Genomic DNA, 25960 nt, shown 5'->3' on the forward strand with positions numbered 1-25960 from the left:
TCTTAGTTCATGTGTACTGTATATCTGTTACTAATTTTGGTTTTAATGAAGGTCCATTTTGCCTTTTTTGTTTAATTTGGTGTTCTTGACATAAAAATTGTGAATACTTTTGAAGAGTTCTGAAACATTCCCTGAGAAGTTATTGTCAACCCAAGTCAAAAAAGCAGAGTTGCTCACAGGGTGTGTACTGTGTAAGTCAGCTGTGGGAACATTGGCAGTAATTTAACTCTCAAAGGATCAGAAAAAATAGATGAAGCAAATGCCACAGTTATGACATCATTGGTTAAATATTGATAAGACAAATATTATTGCTGGATAGATTATTTTGGATAGGAGAAAAAGAAGCTTTTATTTATGACTGCTAAGTCTTTTTCTTAGGTTTGACTCATAGAAGTCTAGACGGTTTTTGAAACCGTGTATAATACAGCCTGTATGTGGAAACATACCTCCAACGACAGGGACTGGCTGCTTTTGATATGGAAGCACCTGGAGTCTTGATTATTTCAAATAAAACCATCAAACAGTTTACAGCAAGGTAAATTAAAATTTCGCTTTGTAAAAACATATGTATTGCTACTTGTTATGTAGCAGTGTGTGGAAATCATGAAAATGGGATGCGTATATGATAATGGTTTCAGCTGCATGTTTCAAAATGATATTTTCTTGGTTGGATGAAGAGTTCTGGTAAGAGACGTAATATTTCTGCAGTGGGGAAGGAACAGAATTGTTATTTAATTAAGTTGAGATACGAACTTGTAGAAGAGTCTTCAAACTTAGGGTTTGAAACTTGCTGAAGCGTATCTGAAGTCATGTCTTTTCTGCTGCAGGGCATTTTAGAATCTCATGGATTGTCAATTTCCATTGAAATAATTTTTGAACATTATACTAAGCAACAATCTTTGGGGCATCTAAATATCTTTTAAAATGTGCTTCTGCTGCTTTTCTAATCAAGTGCATAGAGCTATGTAAGTTTGAACCCCAGCTTGGTACTTGTCTAAGAGTTTTTGTATTTGAAGTTTTAATGGGGAAAGATTGAAAAGATGCAAAACTTTTTTTCTTTTTTTCCTTTAAATCTTTGAGCAGCCAGTATATCTGAATGATACACATTTGTAGTACTGGTATCACAAGAGTTGCTCCCTAAAAATTAGTACAAATATAAAACTTATTAATAGAAGGAAAGTCTGGAATACAATTCAGAGAACACTTTCACTGTTCTGCAGGAAATACATTTGAATGAGTGATCCTTGTCTTGAAAGGACTTCAAAAGCAAACAGTGCAATAATGAGAACATATCAAACATTTAGAGAAAGAGGAAGGCCAGACTCAGTCTAGATGAACTTGCTGCACAGCAGTGTCTTATCCCAGGAGAAAAGTGCCATAGCTGAAATAGTTAGAAATAATTGACACTTTTTTAACATGATCATTGTGGTGAAATGTCATTGTGTCAAGATGCCATTTTGTTGAACAGAGTGGGGATTTTAATATGAACCAAAATAGTTTCCATGCTGTTCTTTTGGAGGGTTAACAGCTTGCACACATGTAGGTACTTGCTGACACATGCATATTCATAGACTTTTCTTAAAAGTTAGGTTAAGAGACAGTGCGTTATTTCTGACATTTGCTGGATAAATAATTTTAAGAGTGCTTAGGGCAACTGGAAACTTACACTTATTTCAAATGAGATTTATCCCAGGAGAAATTATGATTGTTAATCAACATGACAGAAAACAATAATTGCTTGCAAAGAAGCAAAGTATTGAGATGATTAATATAATCTGAAATAAAATGCAGTGGATTAACATGTACAAGTGCTGGTTTCTTTCGGGTCCATTAGCAAATTGGTCATCTGAGGGCCAGAGTTTGCTCAAACTTACTGTATTTGTAGAGTAGGGTGTGTGTCTCAGTTGACTTTGGTGGGCTTCACTGAAACTATTTTTGATGTACATCAGATGAAGTGATAACAGAGTCTGGTACTGACAGCATCAGATCTCTCTCTTTCTCTCTCTGTCTCCCTGTCCTTGCAAGGCTTGTAGAATAAACCCATTTGCATGGCACTGTAGCCACTGTAGTTGTTCACCTTGTCTTCACACCAGATGCCAAATATGGCAATGTATGGAAACATCCCTCCCAATTTATTTAGTATCTTCATTCTCGGGGTTCTATTTCCATTCCAAAAGCTTATTTAAAGAGTTGGGGTTTTTTTGCATTACTCACTTGTATTTTATACCCAGAATGTTTTATATCTGCTGAAAACTTGCATTGCCATTAAAATTAGAGACTTCTGCTTGTTAAATATATACATAGAATCTTTTAAACAAGAGGTAACCCGCAAGAAGGACAGTTAAGTCCTGCTAGATGTCATTGATATTCTTAAGAATAGCGTGTGCTACCAAAACGTAAGTTACATTGAATGAATTAAGTACATTGCATTTGTCTTTCAAGTTGTATATGGATTGTTTCAGAGTTATGTGAGTGTTGCTTCTGAAGAGAGGTTCCTGACAATGATTCTCTGCTTACAGTATGTTGCTTAGGATTCAAGAGCAAGATTATCAGTGTATGTAAGCTGTGTTGCTGGTCATAGGCATTGTGATAAAGCAAATAACAAAGGACAATTTTTGAATGCTAGTTTATAGTTTCTGAAGCTCTGGCATCTAGTTCATATGTACAGTCTCAGAATCCTTCTTTGGTTGGATCTAGAATTACTATTGCTGTAGGTTGTAGCAGAAAGAAGGAAAGGGCCCTTTCCGCCATGTCCCCAAGAAGTCCTGCCCCTTCACAACGAGTCACACCGGCCTGTTAATGTACATAAGGTTATGTGCCTTGCCAAATTAAAGTCTACAGTGAGTTACTCCCCAAGTCTCTGTGTTGTGTCTGTTTTCTCTTGGCAGTGAAAAATGCTACAGGCTTCGTAACAATTTATTTCTGAATTGATTTATTATAATTGAGAAGTGATGTTTCACTCTGAACAGCTGTATTAGGATGTTAACAATTTAAGTTTACATTTATGCTGCCAGGAAGAATGAGCACAAGCTGAATTTCAAACTTTTAATGTTCTCTCGCTTTAATAGAAGCTGCTGTGTGCTGTTTGTGACTGGTACAGTCCTTCACCCAAAGCTATTTTGTCTGATGATAAAACCATGAGTGTATGAAACGTGCACATTTTTCATCTCTTTTATGACCTTATCTTTTGTGAGCGGCTTCTGTGAAGGTATCCTAACTATAGGAAGCACCTGGCAAACATATATGATATCTATGCTGTGATAAGCAGTTGCGAACAAGAAAGTAGATCTGTCAGTTCTGAACTGTTCATTGTTAAAAATACTTTGTTGATTTAGCTGATTGCAAAATACATTATAGAGTGACTAACAGCTGCTATAACATTCCTAGTCAAGAAAGTTCAATAGTTACATTGTACGAGACTTTCTGTAAGAGCCTAATATTGATAGGAACAACATGGATTAAACCAGCAGGGTTGAGAAGAACTGCTAACCCATGTGCTTCTTTAAAATATCGCAACTACTTGTGGTACAAGCTGATTAAGTACAAATTGGGAAGTCTTTAATTTGTTAAAAAGATTAAAGTGAAATTACTTGTTAATATTCAAGTCTCTCTTTTCCTACTTGTCAGCGTTGTCAGAGATGTTAAGAGTTCTTCCTCTCATGTTTCTGGTAATATGTCTCTTTTAAAGTCTTCAGATTCCCTGACCAACTGTAGCACCTTGAATTACAGTGGTTTAGCGTGTTCACTTGCATCTATTGGATAAACACTAGGATATTAAAAAACACATTAAGAAACTTTGAACTGTTTTTGAAGAGCAACAGAAACAGTTAATGCTGGTAAGAAACAGTAAGGTCAAGATGAAAATTCTATTCATAGTACAGCATTGAACTTGTTTGAATAAGACTTTTTTTTTTGCCTCTTAGTGAAGCGGTATTTTGTGTATTCAGCACTATATCATAAGGCAGAGATTTGATTCACCTAACTTTAGCTGGCTAAAGATGGGTTCCTAGTCTAAGCTGTGTGTTTCGGAGGAGGATTCATTTCCACTGTCTCAGACACCAAGAGGGGTCTCGTATCTCAGGCATCCTCGAATAGGATGAGTCACTGTGAAGGTTTCTCTCTTCCCTGTCTATAAGAGTGCCTACATAAGTAGTCTGGACTAGCCTTACTTTTAGACATCTAAGGTTAGAGGACATGAATTCTACTCAAAGTGTAGCTTTAATAGCAAATATAGAGAAATAGCTAAAAGTCCAGTAGGCTTAATTGACTCATGACTAAACGTATTATATGAAATTATAGATTCTTGCTGATATGAGTCTTTTTTCATGCAATAATGTTCTTTTAAATGACAGAATTCACTTACTGATCTTAATTGACAGAAGGAAAAACTTAAACAGAAGCAGGTTTTGCTTCATTTTAGAGCATTTATCATTGCCAGTACTTCTATACTGCTCTTTGGTGTTGATGGTAAAAGTTACTACTCCTTTAACTTAAATACAAAATGTAACTGAGCAGCAGAATGAATATATAAGCATGAGAAAAAAACAAAACAAAACAAAACAATGGGATTAAAGAGGAATCAACAGGTTAGTAGCAAAGTGAGTGGTATATATAAAGCAAAAAGGTCTTGATTTGACTTAGAAGAAAGAAAAAAATAATGTCTTGGATCCAATTAAATGTCTACACCTGTAAATTGAAGAAAAATGTAATCAGTTTTAAAATAAATATTAAAAAGTCTTATTGAGACTGACAAATAGTGAATTAACAAAAAGAGTAAACAATGGAAAGAAAATAAATTCTGTAAGGAAATAAACTCCTTTGTGCTAAACAAATGTTAGCTGCTAAAGTAGTATTAAGTAAGGGGAAAGAAAAGAAAAAAGCTTGAGATACGTTTTTTGTTATCAGCTCTTGTGCTAAGCCTCCTTTTGGCTTCTTAAAGTTGCAGTGTCTCCAGCACCAAATGGATTGACTTGGTTGTCCATTTTCATCTGACCTTGATGCTCAGCTGAGCCTGGGATAGACTTGCTTCACTGAAGGATTCTGAAGCCCACAGTAATGTACCATTTGTTGGTTTCACAAGCAGATTGCTTCAGTACAGAGGGAGAGTAGAATGGGGAAAACGAGAAATCAGTGTTAGGATATTTCAGGTGTGTAATGCATGGACTTGGTAGTAGGTGAATAGTAAAAAATATCACTGAAAATAATTAAAAATACTTCTGGACGCAAAACAAAGTTTTCCTTAATGTAAATTCTACACATTTTGTTCTACTCTATTTGCACAGGACATGCATTAATTCACAAAAACTTGATTATGAAAAACGCGTAACATCATGAAACACTGAAAAAGCAAGTCAATGAAAAGTTAAGCCATCTGCTAACATACATTTTCTGATCTTTCCTCATCTCCCAAATACTTAATTACTGTGTGCTGTAGGTTGTATACCTTAGCTGTGATTCTGTCCTTCTTTTGCCCTTCAGCCCAATCTTTTCACATAAGTTTCTCCACCTCTTTCAATTCTAACAGTTTTGTTTGTTTGATGTTCTGGTTGGTTGCATTGATTGAAAGAATGCTCAAATTTGCATGCTAACGCCAGGTTGGCATATATTACAACCTGGAAAAAGTTTTATATTTTGGAGCTAAAATTTTCCATGCTTGGGCTCTAGCTAAATTAATTCTTATTATTGATACATTTTTTTTTATTGTTGCTGTTCTGATTTTGTCCATAGAGACATATTGTTTACAGTGGAAGAAAAACATTTCCTTTAGTAGAAAAATTCCATGCGAAGAACATTTGAAGAGCTTTCTGTGGTGATTATAGAGCTTGAGTTAAAAACTCACAATCAGAATTGCCCTTGCTGTGAAGTGCTTTCCAACATTTTTAGGCAAACGAGAGTTGATCTGGCCAGGTTTGAACCCTGGGAAATTCTCCTTCGTGTGTCTCCAATAAAGAGTAATTTGTTGCAGCTATAAGTATCTATGAAGGCAGAAATATGAAGGTAAAAATATGTGATAGGTTCTTCAGTCCGCCCAAAAAAAACCTGGAGCCCTATTTAGTTACTATGAAATAACTATACAAATGCCAATTCAAAATAGGGTAGTTGGTTAAAAAACAAATAATTGCTAAAACTACTTATAAGAAACTTGATAGCTTTTTCAGCATGTGAGTGTTTAGGACTGCCTTCTGAAAGGTGACTTCAGATTGAACTGAAGCATGTGAACTTCAAATGCCTGGGTAAAATTATACAGTGTGTTTAACAGAAAAACTATACTAGATATTCATTATGTCTTTTAGCTTTAAGTGCCTATGAATACACTGGACTATATTTTTAGTACTATGAATACACTGAACTGTGTTTTTGTTATCGAAGTCTGAAGTGAATGCAGTATTGTGTTTGTGTGAGAAGTACACAGGCCTCATACGTAGTATTTGAAAAACTGTGTTTTATGAATGCAAGGAAGAATCTGTTATTACAAGACGTTATATATGCACATGAAGTTAATACTTTATAGTGTTTGTATATAATCATGTACTTGAAAACTCTGGGTCACAATCTTATCTGGTATAAATATAGCTCCACTGATAACATATGGGGATCTGGCATGGTTTGTTGTAATCACATTTCTTTACCTATGTTGCTAATAAAAGCTCTTGTTATCATGAGTGGGGAAAAAATTACAAGTTACTGCTTAACTGTTGTGCTTTTTGCTCCTTCTTGCTCTCCTATTGTTAAATCAACAAACAGTCTGATTTTTGGATTCTAAAATACACAGCATTTGGTTTTTAGTGTTGCCACTTTTCTGTGGGACACAGTTTTTTAAAAAGTTTGCTAAAACATGTTTTACCCTAATTCAGTCCTATTTGACTGACAGTGATCATGAGAAGATAGAGTTCAGGATTAAGTGCAGTATGCACAAAATGACAAGTAGGGTTGAAACCTTAAACTTCAGGAGGGCTAACTGATCGCTTCAAGGAATTGCTTGGACAAATCCCATGGGAAAGGGCTCTAGAGGGTAAGGGGGCTCGAGAGCTGGCTGCTATTTAAGCATCATTTCCTCCAAGTTCAGGATCGGTGCATCCTGAAGAGCAAGAAATCAGGCAAGGGAAGAAGGAGACCTGCATGGCTGAGTATGGACCTTCTGAAAAAGCTCAGGTGGAAGAAGGGAGCTTACAATAGGTGGAAGAAGGGGCTGACTGCTTGGGAAGAGTATGAGTGCTGTCAGGGTATGCAGGGAGGAAACAAGGAAAGCCAAGGCAGCCTTGGAATTGAACCTGGTAAGGGATGTCAAGGCCAATAGGAAGGGTTTCTTTAAGTATATAGGAGACAAAAGGAAAACTAGAGAAAATGTGGGCCCACTGTTGAACAAGACAGGTGCCGTGGTGACAGATGATGCAGAGAAGGTGGAGTTGCTGAATGCCTTCTTTGCGTCTGTCTTCACTGCTCAGGCCAGTCCTCAGGAGTACCAGACTTTGTGGGTAATAGGGAAAGTCTGGAGGAAGCAACACTTTCCCTTGGTTGATGAGGAGCAAGTTAGAGATCAGTTAGATAAACTAGATATTCACGAGTCCATGGGGCCTGATGGGATGGACCCTCGAGTGCTGAGGGAGCTGGGGGAAGTCATCGCTGGGCGGCTCTCCATCTTTAAAAGGTCCTGTAGAACAGGTGAGGTGCCTGAGGACTGGAGGAAGGCCAATGTCACTTCGGATGACCTGGGAAACTACGGGCTGGTCAGCCTCACCTCCATCCCTGGAAAGATGATGGAACAGCTTGTTCTGGGTGTCATCTCAAAGCATCTGGAAGAAAAGAAGGTTATCAGAAGTAGTCAACACGGATTCACCAAGGGGAAGTCATGTCTGACTAATCTGATGACCTTCTATGATGGGGTGACTGGATGGGTGGATGAGGGGAGGGCAGTGGATGTTGTCTGCCTTGACTTCAGCAAGGCTTTCGACACTGTCTCCCGCATCATACTCACAGGCAAGCTTAGGAAGTGTGGGTTAGATGAACGGACAGTGGGATGGATTGAACAGTGGCTGGCAGATAGATCTCAGAGGGTTGTGGTTAGTGGTGCGGAGTCTAGTTGGAGGTCAGTAACGAGTGGTGTCCCTCAGGGGTGAGTACTGGGTCCAGTCCTGTTCAATATATTCATCAATGACCTGGATGAAGGGATAGAGTGTACCATCAGCAAGTTTGCTGATGACACAAAACTGGGAGGAGTGGCTGACACGCCAGAAGGCTGTGCCTCCATACAGCGTGACCTGGACAGGCTGGAGAGTTGGGCAGAGAGAAACCTTATGAAATTCAACAAGGGCAGGTGTAGGGTACTGCACCTGGGGAGGACTAACCCCATGCATCAGTACAGGTTGGGGGCTGACCCCCTGGAGAGCAGCTCTGTGGAAAGGGACCTGGGAGTGTCCTGATGGACAACAGGACTACCATGAGCCAGCAATGTGCCCTCGTGGCCAAGAAGGCAAATGGCATCCTGGGGTGCATCAAGAAGAGTGTGGCCAGCATGTTGAGGGAGGTCATCCTTCCCTTCTACTCTGCCCGGTTGAAGCCACATTTGGAGTATTGTGTCCAGTTCTGGGCTCCCCAGTTCAAGAAGGACAGGGAACTGCTGGAGACGGTCCAGCCAAAGGGCTACTGAGTTGATTAGGGGATTAGAGCATCTTTCTTATGAGGAAAGACTGAGAGACTTGGGTCTTTTTAGTCTAGAGAAAAGAAGACTGAAGGGGGATCTTATTAATGCTTATAAATACTTAAAGGGAGGGTGCCAGGGGGATGGGAACAGTCTTTTTTCAGTGGTGCCCAGTGATAGGACAAGAGGTAATGGGCACAAACTTGTACATAGGAAGTTCCATCTTAACATGAGGAGGAACTACTTTGCGGGTGGCAGAGCACTGGCACAGGCTGCCCAGAGAGGCGGTGGAGTCTCCCACTCTGGAAACATTCAAAACCCGCCTGGATGCCGTCCTGTGCAACCTGCTGTAGGTGACCCTGCTCTGGCAGGGGGGTTGGACTAGGTGATCTCCTGAGGTCCCTTGCAACCCTCACCATTCTGTGACTGATGTAGTTAATTGTGTAGATTAATTTTTTTTTTTTTTTCATTCTTCATAGTGTCTTCCTATGCAAGAGTTTCTTGGATTGATTAGTTGTAAAAAAAAATAAAATATCTACAAATGCAGTAAAGTACTTGCCTGGATAAGCCCTCAGAGATACCATTTAACACATTACTGTGGCCAGACTATTTTGTGTTAATACCTGAACCCCTCACCTTTAGTGCAATTTTTCATAGTGGTTATTTCAAAGTATTCTTACGTGGAGCTTGCCTAGAATCTGTGTTTAACTGAAATACCTGCACTTTCAACAAGGAGTTCTTCAAAGAAAAATTAAATGGTTATCTCTAAGAATTTAACTTTATCATAATTTTCCTGCGTCCTTTATGCAACTTTGTAGTGGATAGTTACTGAAAGCGGACAGATGTTCTCAGATACTTCTGGATGGTGAAAATTCTGAAATTAATCAGAAATCTTGCATTTCTTTAGATAAAGCTTGGTAGGGAGAAAATTGTCATGAGGACTTGCTGGCAGATTATGACTTTTAAGGTCAAATTCCTTAATTGCTGAAATACCACAGAGTAGCTCTCCACTAGTTGCCTGAAAAGCCAGAATATTTAGTGGACTGTATTTTCGTACTGTGTGTCATTAATCTGCAATGCATAAGAAACAGTTAGGTGTCAATTCAAGAAAACACATAACTGAAAGTGTATGTTCCTGGGGAGTAACAAGTTGATTTCTTTCTGTCATTTGTGCATACAAACTTAAATGACTTTTTATGCATTGTTTTACAGAGTTAGGTGCAAGTTGTGATTCTGTTTTTTAAGCATATGGAGAAAACACCGATTTCCAAGATTTGTCTCCACAGAACTGGAAGGTTTGGATGCTCAGGGCTTGTTTGAATCACTGGGAACTCACAGATGTTTACATGTCTAATAATATATTTTTTTTTCATTTTCTCTCTGTTTGTAGACATGCATATGTTTTCACTTACACATGTAAGCAGTTGTTTGGATATTGTAGGAGCTCTGCCTAAAAGTCACTATTGAAATATGTCAATACTTTATTTCTTTGTTTTTTTAGGCAATGAAGAAGGCATCCAAGAGGCAGCAGAATCTGATGGTGATGCAAGGTCAGAGAAGCCAGGGCAGCTTGCTGTGGAGACTGAAGATTGGGATGGGCCAGGTAGGAAAAAACAACTGAAAACCAAGACAAATTTCTTAAACTGGATTCCAATATTTTTTTCATATCATTATTTTAGTAGATGTGTTATGCTTTACATTGATTTTTTAATGGACTATTTATTTTACGATCTTTGGAGTCCAGGATATCGATGGATAAATACTAAGATAAAGTTCTGGAGTAAAAAATAGTTTTGGCTATACAATTTTGTAAATTGTTCAAGATAAAATGCCTTACATAACTGATTGATGTAAAGGAAAATATTGTTCCTGCTTAGAATTTTAGGATTAAAATTTATCAGTAAGTTCTAAATTCCATGGTTGTATTGAAGTAGAAGCTTTTCTGCTCTGTTTTATGGGGCCAGAAGACCAACCAAACGCCTGTGTCTCTTCTCAAACTTTGTGCCTACGTTTAGAGACATGTTGAGCTTAACAAATAGGTATGGTGTCTACCGATATTTTCAATAACTTGTTTACCTGCTTTAGCCTGATTGATAGAAATCATTTGACACACCTCAGCCTTGATTTCAATTGAAAGAGAAACTCTTTGATTGCAGTCAATGAAGTGTTAGAACTTCACATTACAACAGTAATTTCTGGTAACATTTTCTATTATATACAGTGGAGATGGTGCAGGCATAACATTGCTAAGATATAAGATGTGATGGTAACATGGGAATACTTTTCAGGTGTCTGTTCAAAATAAATACGTAAAACCTCAGTTGTACCATAAAAGTACCTTAGACAAAGGCATAAATTGTGTTTCTCAATTAGGTAATTCTGCAGTTTAATTCAATGCAATGTTTTCATGGGTATGGACTCTGGAATGGGCCTTAAAAAATCCATTATATTGACTATATTTTAGTAGTGCTGTCAGAAAACGTGCATGTGAAGCCAAACATACTCTCAGAATACCTGTATCTCTTATGGAAATTTTCCTTAAAAAGGATGAGCACATCAGAAAATAGTTCCAGAAGTGTTATATCAATAATTTATAATGCAATAATAATATTTCATTAGAAAAATTTCAATCACATTTTCATCCTTGCTTGATTTTGCAAATTACTGTATGCTCTTCATGAAGAGAAGAAGAAAACTGATGGTAATTTTCTGAAACCAGTAGCTGGAAAATATAATGCAAACGAAAATGAAGACATAAATTGTCTAATTATTGTGATGTTATTTAAAATGTTTTTAAGGATAATACACAAATAAGATGATATTCCATTTAAAGCACTATGGTGTTATATGAAAACAAGATTTGGTATTATAATATAGTACAGTACATTTAAAATAATACAAAAGATATATTCGGATGTAGCAGAATGGCATTTTCCAGCTTTATAGTAGACTTAAAGGTTGTCAGTGATTAACATATGACTTGCTTTTAATTTCATTGTAAATAAACTCTATCTGAAATCAGTATTTTTTTGTTTCTTTTTTCTTTTTAGTGTATTTCAACATAGCTGAATATGCTTTTTGTGGGCTGTTACTGCATTTTGTATGAGCTATCTTATACAAAAGTTTCGTAGGTATCTTTTGTGACAGTGTGGAGTAAAAGGAGTATTTTTTTATTTTGTTGGGAAAAAAAATTCAGTTAAATGTTAAGATGTGTGCATTGTAATATTTGTTGGTATCTTTGACGTGGGATAAGGTGGAAAGAAAAGCTGAATGCCAGAAAATTCCTTTTGACTTCAGAGAACTGATGACCACCAACATGAAACAAGCAGCTCTATTTTATTTAAATATTGGTTCTTTGCAAGGATATAATATGTATGAAGAAAGGAATGGATACATACCTTGCATACATGCCATGCTCTCCATGATGCATACTTTCTGAAATGCATTTGGTTACTTATTCATATGGAAAAAGAAACAATCAACAGAAGATCATTTTCGACCATGCAGTACAAAGACAACTTCTTTCAGAAGTTTTTTCTTTCAATGAAATATTTTGCTTATTTAGGAACATATTTTAGCACAGCACAAACAGAAGCATTAAAACTTTATTTCAACAGCTTTCCTAATTCGTAGTAGAGGTGCTACCTTAAAGCTGACCATACTTTCTTTGTTATCTGGTCTGTCTGTGGTCTCCTTACTGAGATGGAGCTATCTCAGAATCCAACAATGACTGTGCTCTGCATGATACAAGTTGCTGTCAACTGATAATGTGAACTGTGACAACTCAAGGATTTATATAAATAGTAGAGCTGTTCTGTTATTTTAATATTTTTTTTCTTTTTTTAGCACTAAGGGAACATACTGTTATTTTCAGAGCCAGTACTTGCCAGGGACTGAAGTTCTGCGAGTTATTCATTAGCAACAACTTACTCATGGATGAGTCAAAATTAAGCTTCCGGCATTAATTAGAGTTTTATTTTGTTTGAAAATTTGCATTGTTAAATTGTTCACATGCATTCCCAAGCCTTTGTAATTAGAATATTTTTATGAAGAAAAATCTGAAGTTAAATGTGCTGTAGCTTCAAAGAGTTTCTGCTGAAGCAATCTTTCAGCTCACATAGTCTTGTGACCTTCGCTGACCATCAAGGAATTGCAGAGATAATGCCTACTCTGTGTAGTCAATTTGAGTGTTACCTACATGTTTTTTAAACTATCCTCAATTTTCATTGTTTTTTCCTCGTTTTCTTAAAATTCTTTTTAATGAGAAGAATACTCTGAAATAACGGAAACTGAGGTCAATAGACTGTATATGGACACGCGGTAAAGGACCTGATCCTTTTTCCATTATAGCCAGCAGCAAAAGTGCAAGGAATAGAAAGAGTCTGCAAAGCAAGACTGGGATTAAACAAATTTTATATGAAAAGACTTATTTTTCAAACGTGGTAGCAGGGGTCATTTTACAGCCTTAAATATACCGTTTGCTATCAGATGGATGCCTTGATACGTGTAGATGTATGTAGTTCTATAGCCTGTGTATTGCTAGAATATCAGTGCATGTGAGGCCAGCCATCAGTGTTTTAACACATAATGAACAAAAGGCGGATCTACTGTGGGCCTTCTACAGACCATCCATCACAAGAGAGAATAAGATGATTCCATTTTTTACTGGATATCTATACTACGTAAGAACAAAACCCTCCTAAACTTGGGAACTGTGAATGAAATGTCCTAGAGGTTCCATGCTTCCACACCAGAACTTTCCAAAATCTCTGAAAATTTTAGATACCAGGCCCCTCAACTAGCATATTGTTGAGCCCAATAGAAAGAAATTATTTATCATGTGCCATCTTGAGAGATAAAGAAAACTTGTTTACAGAATTAGGAATTAGTGCTTGTTTATCATCCAGTGATCATGCCTGTATTGGTGAATACAAGTTCAGTCCACTGTACTTGTCATTTTAAGAGACAGCAAATATGAACTGTATGGAAAGAGAAAAAAGATTTGAATGAAAAAGTATGAATCAGAACTTGGAAGTGTTTCAGAACAATTTTTTGGATTTTCCAAAAACTATAATAAAAGTGAAGGTGGTGTTAACTTTACCTGGAAGAGAGTTAAAAAACCAACCAACCAACCAAACAAAAAAAACCAAACCCAAAACCAACAAACAAAAAAACCCCAGAAAAATCCAAGTTTAAAATGAATGGGAAAACAATGGATGTAGCCAGATCCAGATACAGGAACTGTAATACCTGGCTAAAAGAAAAAAAAAGAAAAAAGTAACTAAAAATCTGTCACTAACTTCATTAATAACAGTAAGATGACGTTTTAAAATGTGGTAAGAAAAAATTGTTAGAAAATTGGTATTGATCTATTACAAGTCAGGACTCTTAATAGTTACAGGGAACAGGAAAAAGGGAAATTAAATAATTCTAATCTGCGTAAAACATATTTGTGCTGGAAAACCTGTTTTTCTCTAAGTGATGACTGTACTTCTGTTCCGTCAACAACTGATCAATGTGTTAAACCTGTTAAATCCTAGATAATTTAAGCAGTCTGATAGTTTAAATTTAACTTTTAGGAGCTAGGTGACCCACTGTCCTAATCACCGGTCTTCAATTTTCAAAATGTTTTGAGATTATTTGGAAATCCTAGAGTACTAGAGGAAACAAATGTGTTCGAAAACCGTAAATCATGAAGGTTGGTCTGGATAATGACATACTTGTCCACCTGACAGTGGTCCCATTGGAAATAATGGGATAAGTGATGTAAGACCCTTTTAATAAAGGGGGATTAGTAAGAATGCCATTTTGTATGGGTTTATGGAAAAAATGTATCTTGTGAAACCAACTTAATATGTAATGGTGAGCTAAAGTATATTAGTTCTTTGCAATATGTTTACAATCCAAAGAAAATACTGAATAATGCATAGATATTGCTGTTGCCGGATCTGAATAACTTGACATGATAGCTACAGCAAAATTTTACTTTCAGTATAATTAAATATGAAGTCTTTTGCTTACAAGCACGTGATAGAAGTTTGACTATAGAAAGCAGTGTGTCTGAAAAAGTCTTGGGATTTAGTGAACCAGGGTTGAGCCTGAAAGATAAAGAGTTGTGGCGAAAGGTTATGTTTGGGTTCTCAAACTATCTTGCTTGCCTGATTAGCAGTCTTGTTTGATGCTGAAACAGGGTTCTGTCTCCTGCATTCATGCTTCAAGAATGGTGTTAACATTTGAAACGGGTTTAGAGGAGAGCCACTAGAATGTTGAAAGGACTGGTATTATGAAAAAGTCTAGGTCCTTTTCCTATTTATTTTATCAAAGAAAATATTAAAGGACAACCTGATTACAAACTACTTTAAATTCAGAGTGAAAATCTGATAACAATGGGCACCTCTTTCTAGGAAGAGTATCAGAAGATTAAATGGACGTTGAAGCTCTACAATTTCAGACACAAAGAACAGATTTTAGTGCTTAAAAAGTTAATTATTGGAACATTTTATGAAAAGTCATTTATCTGTCATTAGAAATATTTACATTCAGAATGAGATACTTTCCTAGAGAACATGATCCAGTTCTGTGGCAAACACTGGACTTTTTAAATGGGGTAGATTCCACTGGGGCAGAATTTAGACTGGCTGACCATAATAATTCCTTGTAACCTCAATGGAATGAATAAATGGATATACTATACATTACTTTTACAAATATTGCACTATTTGGATGCATTTATAATGAATAATTACTAGCAGTCCTCCAAATAAGCAACTCCCAATTTTTGTTTCTCCAATAATTGTGTATTCAGGCTATGTTAAGAACGATAACTTCTCTTTGCTCTTCTAAATTCTGTGCCATTATTCTGTAGTGATGGAATAAAACAATACAGTAGAAGACATCCCATACCTATTCTGTGAGTAATATGCAAGGGAAAGTTCTTTCGCTGTAGACAGATGGGACACAATTTTCTACTTCTGACTAACTAAACCAAAAAGATTTTCAAAACCCGCTTCACCATCCCGTGTGCTCAGTTCTTTTTACTTTCTTCTCACTGGGGGTCCAATAACCAGTGAGTGTTTCAGCCACTACTGAAGTTGTATCTGCCTTTTAAGACAGTGAAATATTCTCTCTGTTAGCAGTTGGGGAACTGAGTATAAGGCATTTACAAAGGTGAAACTAAACCCACTCAGAAATCTTGGTCCTAAAGAAGATTTGGATCGATCTCTCCTTAATTCACGTGCAGTATACTGTCAACTAGGTTACCCTTATTCCCTATGTGAGCTCTTACTTTCATAGTCGTAAGGAGCACAGCTTTCATGCAGAACATTCTGATTTTATGAGTTGGATAGTCTTGAAAGTCAGTCTCAGAAGTTCTTTTGAAATGTACCTGAATTTTTCTTAGAAAGTGAGAAAATGTGATTTTTCCACATATCCAAATGACAAAAAATATGCGGTAGAAAATAAGACCTAAAACTCCCATTTTCATTTTGTGGTCATTTTTAATGTATTGTTTACATTCATCTCCACATAAAGTTTCCCAAGTGTAAAATTCTGCCTTCGGTAAATCAACAGCACTTCTGCTTTTGATAGTAGTAAAGCAAGATGAAGTCACAACTCCTGTTACATCTCAGAAGACTCATCATAACTCATATGTATATATCCCAGAACTGTTGAAAAAAGTATGAAGGGTAGTTAAATATAGCACAATATAGTTTCCTTTAATTACTATTACAGCTCGATATTTTTCTTAAAGTGTATCAGAAAGTTTAAGAAAAATAGTAAATAGAAAATTAAATAGTGCTTTAAAATAACGATATATTGAGCTATGCTGCTGTTAATGTTTGAAAAAAGAGAGAGAGAAAAACAGGCTTTCATGTGAATTCTGGTGTATTGCTTTAGCAAGATGTGGATCAGAAAGGATCTAGGGATCATCTGACATGCCAGGTTCATGTTTTTACCTGCTATAAAAGGTAGTTTGCAAAGCTTTCCTGAATAGGTTTCCTGTAACCATTCATAAGAATCACTGTAAATATGTATTGACTGTTGGGTTTACGGTGCATTATATAGTAATAGTACAAACAGTTTGGGTTACAAAGCAAAACTGTATGATATAGATTGGAATGGTTGGTAAACCACTGCAAGATGGAAACAGACATTAACGATAGTATTTTTTTTCCCTTTTTACTTCTTTTTCTTTTTTTTTTTCTTTTTCTTCTTTTCTTTCTTTCTTTTTAAACCAGTCCTAAGAAGGACTTGGAGATTACTGTCCTGATTTCGTTTCTTTTTTGATTGGGGAAATGTGGTAGATATAAGATCTTGGAAATGCTATTTGATGTAAATTAACAAAAATCCATGAAACATAGTTAACCATAGATATAGTCTGACAGTAAGAAGAATATTGTGAAGAAGCAGAGGAAATCATAGAACGACTGTGTGTTACTCTGACAGTGAATCGGTATTATCTCTGCTATCAGATAATGCAGTTATCATTAATTTTCACATTTGCATTTCAATCTTTGGAAGGAAATGACTCTTGCCGGATGAAGATAAGAGCTCTGTACCACTATAATGAACCATCATTTTATCCCGATGCTTTGTATCCATATGAAAATGAGGCTGGGTGGTGGTGTGGTATGTGAGGAGGGGGTGGGGGGGTCATAGAAACATTATAACAAAGTGTCAAAAATCACTACAGACTTTTGGAGCCCTTTATGAAACAAGAGGCAGTCTAAATAAATCTTCTGTAGTGAAGTGGATATTGGATTAAAAGCAGAGCGGGGCTCCCATACCGGGGGTTGGGAGGGGGCCTTGGAGGAGCAGTGGAAGATTTCTGTGGATCTTGATCCAGTTTCCATCACTGGTTTGGAACTAAGAGGAGGCCATGCAGACACAGAATAGCAAAAGTAAGGGGACAGTGGTCATCAAGTTAATGCTTGCACAGCAGGTCTTGTTTTGACACTTAAAGGTAGATGAAGTAAATGCTAGTGTACCACTGTCTTTACGGTTTGGGTTCTGATAGTGGAGCTGTTTTAAGAGGTCACCACACATCTGCGTTAAATGCAGGATTTTAAATAATTTTCAGTCTTCTATATAGATCTGATCCAAGTCTTCAAGGGCTGTAGTTTTCCCAGTCCAGATTTGTGTTGATGAACATTATTTGCAGAACTCTGCAGGACCTCATTCCATTTTAGGTCTGTTTGACTAAAACCACTGTCCCCAAGTACTCTTGCACTACATTCAACTTGTTTGACCTTTACGGTGTAGTTGTTGCCTATAACTTACAGACTTCATCCATACATCATTGAGACTCACTGCCAAATGTCTGCTAAAAGCATGAACTCTTGAGGTTTGCCCTCCTGCCCCTTTTTTTTGGTAACAAAAGCTGAGATTCTTAGATCATCAAATGATTGTAAGAACTGATATTTAAATATGATATTTTAAAATTCCTTCTCAGTGTATAACCTGGGACCATTTATAGGGGCACCAGGTTATCCATCTTGCTGTGACCAGCTGGGATTGATGAATTATTCCGTTGGCTGTAGCAGCTGCTTCCTCCTGCAGACCTTTCTCAGGTTCTCACCTCTCTGCTCTTATGTGATGAGCACATTCCTGTCTCTTAATGAGAAGATGCAGGGCTAAGAGCTGTAAGGGAAAATAGGCCGCACCTGTGTTAGTAAATTCAATAGGGACAGAAGCCGAGTAGTATATACTTGTGAAGTGTTAGAGTGGTCCCTGGTGTGATATTGGTTGGGGTCAGTTGACGCTATTCCCAAGTAGATCCAAAGGTGCAGGAGTTAAAGCATTGCAGGGAGCATTCTCCAGAGGTATTTTGTGTGCAGTCACCTGTTTAAAGGCTAAGGAAGTCTCTCAGCACATAAATAAGGCCATATTTGGCCTCAGTGCCCAGAGCTGTTCTGTGGCACATGTAATTAGCCTTCCTTTACCTTTAACAGACATACTTAGAACAGAAATTGGCTGGTCTTCAAGGCAGTTGATCTTATTGGTGGACTGCTCCCTGTACAGGCCTGAAAGAAGGGAAAGGGAGAGTGGCTGTGTGACCTCACATGGAAGCATCAACCACGTGCAGATTTGACTTTTGTGGGAAACAGGCTGTTGTGTGACCCGTGGAGCATATGTGATAGATAAAATCAATTCATGGGGAAAATTTTCATTTTATGGTCACACCTGACAAATGAAAACGTCCACACCTGGACAAAATGAAATTATATGCACTAGCCAGAAATGGTGGTCACCAAGGCTTTAAGAGAAAATTTAGGTGTAATACAATTCCTCTAAAATTATGTGAATAGGCAGTACTAGATTTTGAAAACCAAGAGATATTTCCTGTCTTGATGTCACTTGTTATGGCGATTTCAGTAGCATCCCTTTAATGATTCAAGGTGCAAATATACTAGGATTCTGTAAACTTGGAGATAAGCATTAATTCATTTGACTTGCAACTTAAAGTATCAAAAAGCATCAAGTTCATCACTGAACGCTGGAGCCCTCCTCAAGCATTCCAACTGTTTTGTTAGTTGGAATGCCGTTTCCTTATCATTGTTTCACACAATTAACATATATATGTGAATTTAAATTTAATTTCAAAATTAGTTGCTATAGAAATGAGTTTAGAAGTAGCATTTTTTGTATGTACATTTCACATTTGGAGAACTTTAAATTTATTTAAACAACCCTTTAGAATATTTTCAAGTGCAAAACTTCATTTTTATGCTATTCAAAATGCTTAAGAAAAGTGAAACTATGTAAATCCTTCAAGTCTATTCATTTTGAGTTTGATGGTATTAATTTACTATTCCTGGGCCTTTATTTACCCATTTGTGAAATATTTACTTGACATAGCAAGGCTTTTCGTTTTCGGTATGTTGGATGTAAATTGTTGTGTCTTGATCTGCAAGTGAGCAAGTTTCTAGACTTGAAATTGATCCGGTATCTTCCTGAATTCTTTTGTACTTGTGTATGTCCAGCATGAGGCAAGAACATTGGCCTGACTCGTGAAAGGCGTTGAACTCTGAATTAAAGGTGATACACATTAGAAGTGTATTCTGATTTGATTGGCATTTATGTTTCAAGCACAAAAGACTTCTTGTTCTCTGAAAAAAGTGATAGCTGGGAAAGACATGTGCAAGGGACGAATGATCAGATTCACTAGGTACTTCCCTTTGGACACGATACGCTATATAGTGGATATTATGTTAACTACAAATCCCTGTAGGTCACACAGTGAAGGACTCCTAGTCTGTGAAATTCTGCAGGGAATCAATGAACATCTGCATTACAATACATTGTTTCTTGTAGTTTCATGCACCAAGGGACCTGTGGAGGCTGGCAGAAAGCTTTGCACTTTTCAGCTGTCTCCACTGTAGTTTGGTCATAAAGGCGATATAACACCCTGGTAATTGCAAAGGACTAGGAAACAATGTCTGGTTTTGGAAACAGATGGGGTTAGAATCAAAAGGGACATGTAATCGGTCCACAACTATTTTGTTCTTTGTTGTGTTTTTCTCATGAATTCAGCTAAGATTATTGCATACAGAATATTGCATAGCAGCACTGGCTTGAACACTTGAAGGGTGGATGTGTTAATCTATTAAACTATATATATAACATAGTGTTATTTACCATGCAGAGCTGTAGTCCCGCAGTTGGATGCAAAGACCTGGTGAGAGGTGCTGGTGACTGCACTTCTTAAATTGGCAGGTTTCAGTTGGCTTCAGTGATGTACCCTGTGTTCAGCATATCATTAAAGAAACTATTTTGATTTTCAAAATACATTTTGTTTCTACCTCCTTGAAAACTCCTTTATTTGCCCTCTCTTAAGACAACATGACATAAAAGTTGGAGTAACTACTAAACCAACAAAAACGTTATCACCAAGAACCATTTTACCTCCATTCAAAAGAACCAGCTTTTGCTGAGAGTAAAAAATTTAATGTGACGTGTGAGTGCCAAACTGGATGCTATAATTTACCCAGAAAATTACATGGTTCAGAATGGTTCAGAGTGGGAAAAGGAAATGGGACATTGTGGTCATGGGACTGTGACAGGGTTCTCATTTCTGACCTTGACTTTCTCAGTATTTGGGTTTAGCTCAGTGAGACCAGCTCAGCACACGTTTAGGTTTTTAATTACCACATTTCATTTTTTAGGGTGCTTTACCATTACATGCTTAAAAGGAGGATATGGGTTGAATGCTTGATCTTCTTTTCTCTCCTTGATGTAGGCTTCAAACGAGGGTGTCTGTAAACAATCTTTGTAAAGTGCAGTTATGGTCATCATACAGAAATGCTACAATAAACTCTGTTATGCAAGTACTCAGCACTTAACCATGCTTTGCCATATTGGTGAATGTCTTAATAGTGTCAGAGCTTAATTTTGTTTAGTTTCAAAATTTTTAGGTATTCAAACATGTTCTAATGGAATCGGAGAGAAACCCCAGAAGCAAATACACAGAAGTATGGCCCAGAGTTAAAACTAGTAATATAACCATGCTGATATTTGTGTAGGCAGAAGTCATAAGGATTAAAGCTTACGTTTAGAAAGCTGTAACTGCACAATGGCCACTGTCCCTAGTTTTTCCTGCAGATAGCCGATTAGCTTAGGCCTTCTAAAACAACTGCGTAGAGAAAATCTGAGCCCCTGTTTTTTTTTTGTTGTTGTTGTTTTTTTTTTTTTTCCCCCAAGTATTTCAAAGGTTTCCAAATGTGCTTTTTAATAATCAGGGCTGATTTCAAAAACTATTTTTAATCCATAGCATATTAAATCATATGTGTGGAGTAGATGCTTGCATATGCCTGTATGTGTATGTCAGTGTGGGCAACCAGTTCAGTGTATCTGTTGCGTCTTTTATGATATTTTAGGAAAAAATTAATCAAACTGTCCCTTCATAGCTTACCTTTCCCTTTGCTCCCCTTTGTCTCCCTCAACACTGTTAAGCAGTGTATTCAAGTCAGAAAACTTGAACAGCCATACTTGACTTCACAACATATTCTTGGGGATTACAGATAGAAGAACTTTCCACTATTTTACATAATTCTCTTTTAAGTGAGTATTGCAGTATTATGCAGTGGCATATTGTTCGTTATACAAAAATATTGACTGATCTATCTCAAAGATTGAGGATAAAACTGTAAAAATCATATTTTACTTAGAGAAAATACTCAAGGTGGACTCGAGTGGTCTGTGCTTCTTTGATTTTATGGCAGTGTAGTTGCGTTGATTTTAAAGATGCTTCATCAGCACAAAACCACAATGATTGATTATTATAGATAATTTAGAAAGACAGTACAATGTATACTATGGACATACTGTTCCAGAGTGTTGCATATTTTGGACTGGGTGGTTCTTAAAGGAGACTGAATTTCAAATTACATCATTGTGTGAGAAAACCCTTCATTAAGTTATCTGAAGTTTGATACTTATACTATGGTGCCAAAACCACTAATCAGTTCATAAATCTTTGGCTTGCATATATAAATAAATGTTAGTTCTCATAAAAAAAAAAAAAAAGACTATCTGGACAGCACTCATTGTAAACATTCTCTGAGAGTTTTCTTAGGTGTAATAGAGTCCTGTTTTCAAGGTTTGTGTAATGCAGCATTGTAAATGTTTCATATTGTTTGTTGCGGTCTGATAAAGTATATAAAATTTTAAACTTTATTTGCTTAATACTTTTACTGTTGTGATTTGTACTTTATGGTTTTTATTGACTTATTCTCAGAAAAAAAAAAAATTTCCCCAATACCAGAATTGCTTAGCATTTGATATTGACTACTTTTCAAAGTATGTATTGGATCTTAACTTTTCACAGAAATTTTCTGTAAGAGGTGCTCTCTAAATATATGATTATTTCTAGCAGCAGAAAAAGAAAAAAGCTCTACAACAAAACAACAGATATTTTGGTGTGTCACGGTCTGATAAGAGCTAGCATTTAGTTTAATTACTATATTCATAACATTTTAGCCATCAAATTTTGAGCCTCTTCCAAGGAAATCATCTTGTCCTGCTAATCCTTGTTTTAGTAGTTACAACTTACTTAATTTTCTTTTCTTTACCTTCATGCCACAACGTGCGAATCATCTGGAATCGAAGAACGGTGTGATAAGGTTGTTGACAGGGATGTGAATGGGAGAGGAACAATGTAGAATTTAAAATATGTATATGCCAGAGGACATCTTCAGGGGACACTGGAGAGGAGTTCTTGCGTATCGCTATGGTACCTTCAAACATGTGATGTGACAGAGCAATGGACAGTGAGAAGCATTGGACTCTGTCCTACATGATGCACGAAGTAAGCTTCAGGTTCCTTTGATACTTTTTTGTAGGAATACGTCTGATTAAAGAAAACCCATTTTCCTTGAATTCTGCCTCTTATCAATATATTCTACAATGTCACATGCATATTGATGAGCACGAAGTGATAGATTAGTTGCTCTACCGATTCATTGGTCTCACATGGTTCAGTGTTCTACATACCGGGAAACTTAGTCAAGAAATTAAATAATACTCTGATAGTACTTAGAAACTGTGATCCTCCCTATTTAGAAGCCTTTTTGCCATCTGCTTGGTTTTTAATTCTTCTTGTAAAAGAACCAAAAAATCGCTTGAATATGTCGCTAAGCATGTCGCATTACTTGCACCATTTCTCAGGTTCTGGGACCATTGCCCTATAAAAATGCTATGTGCATTTTCCCAAAGCTTGGGCATATCATGATGCTTATCTAAAGAGAAAAATGATATATTTTTAAAAGAAAAATGCTGACCTAGTTAGTGAGGCTGAAACCATTCATTAATTAGAAGTCATAATTGCAATTACATGGTAAAATTAATTTATCACGAAAATAATCCTATCAGTTTTCCTTTTTGGAAAAATAGAACCAAATTATTTTAGCAACCCGTATTGCTTAAGGCTGATATTACAGTGATATTGGTTTAGAGTGAATGAAGTAATCAAATTCTATTTTCAAGATCTGAATTCTGAGACTGCATCAGTGATAGTTTATATATTATATGAGATTCACTTGAGTTGTAATTTTGTAATTACATATAATATATAAAGCATATATGCACAGATAAATGCATAAAAGGAAAATAGTGTGCTGAAATTTAAAAAGAGTGGATTGAAGATAACACAGCACATAATATATAGAAAAATTCATGTAATATGGCAAGTATGCTACAGCGTATGAAAGTCAGAATGCCTTTTCTACCCTCAGGCTATTTAGACTTCCTTGATATTCAAATCTTAATGTACATTAAATGGAATTTAAGGAGGTCCACCTTGCTGGACCTCAGGCAGACTTAGCAAGTAGGGCTCCTTGGGGATACCACTTTATGTATATATTTGCAAAGATGTTATAGCCATGAAATATAGTCCTTTGATGACATCATAACTGTGAAATATGACTTTATTTTGCTCACCAGCAGCCAGGGCCTTGCTTTATCTATATTAAGCAGTCTGTATGCATAAATAAAGAATACCAAATACTGAAGCTGACTGCTGTAACCTAACATGGCCACCTCCAGTTGGAGTACTCATCACTCCCTGTGTTGCCCTCTGGATGTCAGGGGACTATTTGTAGAGTAACATGCTGTCAAATATCACAAAATTTAACATTGTGGGTACTTTTAGACAGCTATATGCCCAAATTTAGCAATTACTTATGCTAACTTAAATTTTAACAGAGGGCAGAATTTTATTATTTTATGTCAAGGTAGGTTAGACTCGGTCTTTAAATTTAAGGATATCAAAATATACCATTAAAATTTCTGGTTCTGTTGAAGTAAATAGGAATGTACATGTTGATGCCAGTGGAGTTAATACCTAGTCTACTAACGGCAAGTTAATGTATGAATGCATATATTGTTTGCATAAACCTCACAAATACGCACACTTTTTAGGAGAAAGACTGTTAGCCACATTCACCAGGGGAGTGTTCATCTGCGTGGACTTTGTTATTAATGGGGGACAGGAGCAAGTATACTTTTTAGCTTTTGACAATATTTCAGGTCTCCAAGAAAAAGACTTCATAGAACAGTGCAAGAAATACCCGCTTTAATCTATTTTTCCAGACTAACCTGGCATTTGAAGATAGAATCAAGAAGTCTTTTTTTATTCTTTTTTTCTCTCTCCAGGTAGTAAGACAAACCCCCCTACTTTTAGAAGAATGCTTTTGGTCTTCTAGGCTCCCATCTTGCGAAGCACTTAAAACTTTTAATTTAATGCATATGAGCATGCCATTAAACAAAGAACTACTCACATGCATTAAGTTAATCACGTATGTAAGTGTTTGTAGGACTGCGGCCTTAGGTCAGAAGCTCTTCCAGGAAGGAGCTGCCTTTGTCATTGTACCTTATACATACTCAGCAAACTGATAGCTTGCATAAATTAATAGGGATGCAAATCGAAGCAATGCTAAAGGCCCCTTTCCACTTCTCTGACAATGTAAAAGGGCCTTAAAGGTTGAGTAAATTACTTCAGTAAAACCCAGAATTCTGAACCCAATAAATAAGGACTTCAAATTGTAACTTCTTGAGTTTCTGTTAATTACAGAATATTATTGCATGGATTTGCTTGATTTTCTAACTTACTTCCTATTTTGAAACATTTTTTACATTTTTAGTTAAAATCCTTAATATACAAGATGTTTCAGTACTTCTTAAAATGAATAGGTTTTTTCTTTTAAGAAGTAGGCTGACATTCATTTTCATTTTACAGCGACTTCCTTGTCAGAGGTGGGATAGTAAGGTCTTACATAACATTAATTTTTTAAATGATAACTCATTTGGATTCTGCAGTCTTTTTTTTTTTTTTTTAATTTTAAAAACCCTGTCATATTTCATGGCTCTGATTACAGCTGTGAAATAGTCTTGTGGTGGCACAATGCATGAGTCTTGATCTTATTTTATTTGCTAGTAGTAAGATTTCCACTATACCTGTATATATTTTTGCTGTAACTATATATAGGTATATACCAGTATTATGAGTTAAGAGGAGAAGATGTTAAAATAATGCCCAGAGATAGAAAAGGATTGTGATAGATAATGTCCAAAATGTTCCTAAGGACAAATATTTTCTTAAAGGAAACAGTTAATATTTTTTTTACAGTTGTTTTTTAATAAAAACGTGCCATAAGTTTGACTGAAGGGATATTCTGAAATACTCTGTGTTGAAGCATCAGTGTCTCTTAGTTTCTTTTTCTGAAAATCAGTTGAGTCTACTGCCTATTGTTTTAATTATTTGCTACGTCCAAGCAGTATTTTAGAATTATGACTGCTGCTTGAAGATTTTCTCAAGCGTCAGCTGAA

General features: G+C 36.4%; 1 protein-coding gene across 2 annotated transcripts in view; it reads left to right on the forward strand.

Annotated features, from left to right (window-relative positions):
- Positions 1-25960, forward strand: part of ZFPM2 (zinc finger protein, FOG family member 2) — a gene marked incomplete at its 5' end in the record, with an annotated part of 320839 nt that overhangs the window by 70613 nt on the left and 224266 nt on the right. For both annotated transcript variants that reach the window (XM_082479322.1, XM_082479323.1), the window contains one exon: positions 10140-10241. In XM_082479322.1, coding sequence (XP_082335448.1) covers positions 10140-10241 — 102 coding nt within the window. The remainder of the gene's footprint in view (positions 1-10139; positions 10242-25960) is intronic.

The sequence above is a fragment of the Vanellus vanellus genome (genome assembly GCF_965231255.1).
Source record: "Vanellus vanellus genome assembly, chromosome: 2".
Classification (NCBI taxonomy): Eukaryota; Metazoa; Chordata; class Aves; order Charadriiformes; family Charadriidae; genus Vanellus; species Vanellus vanellus.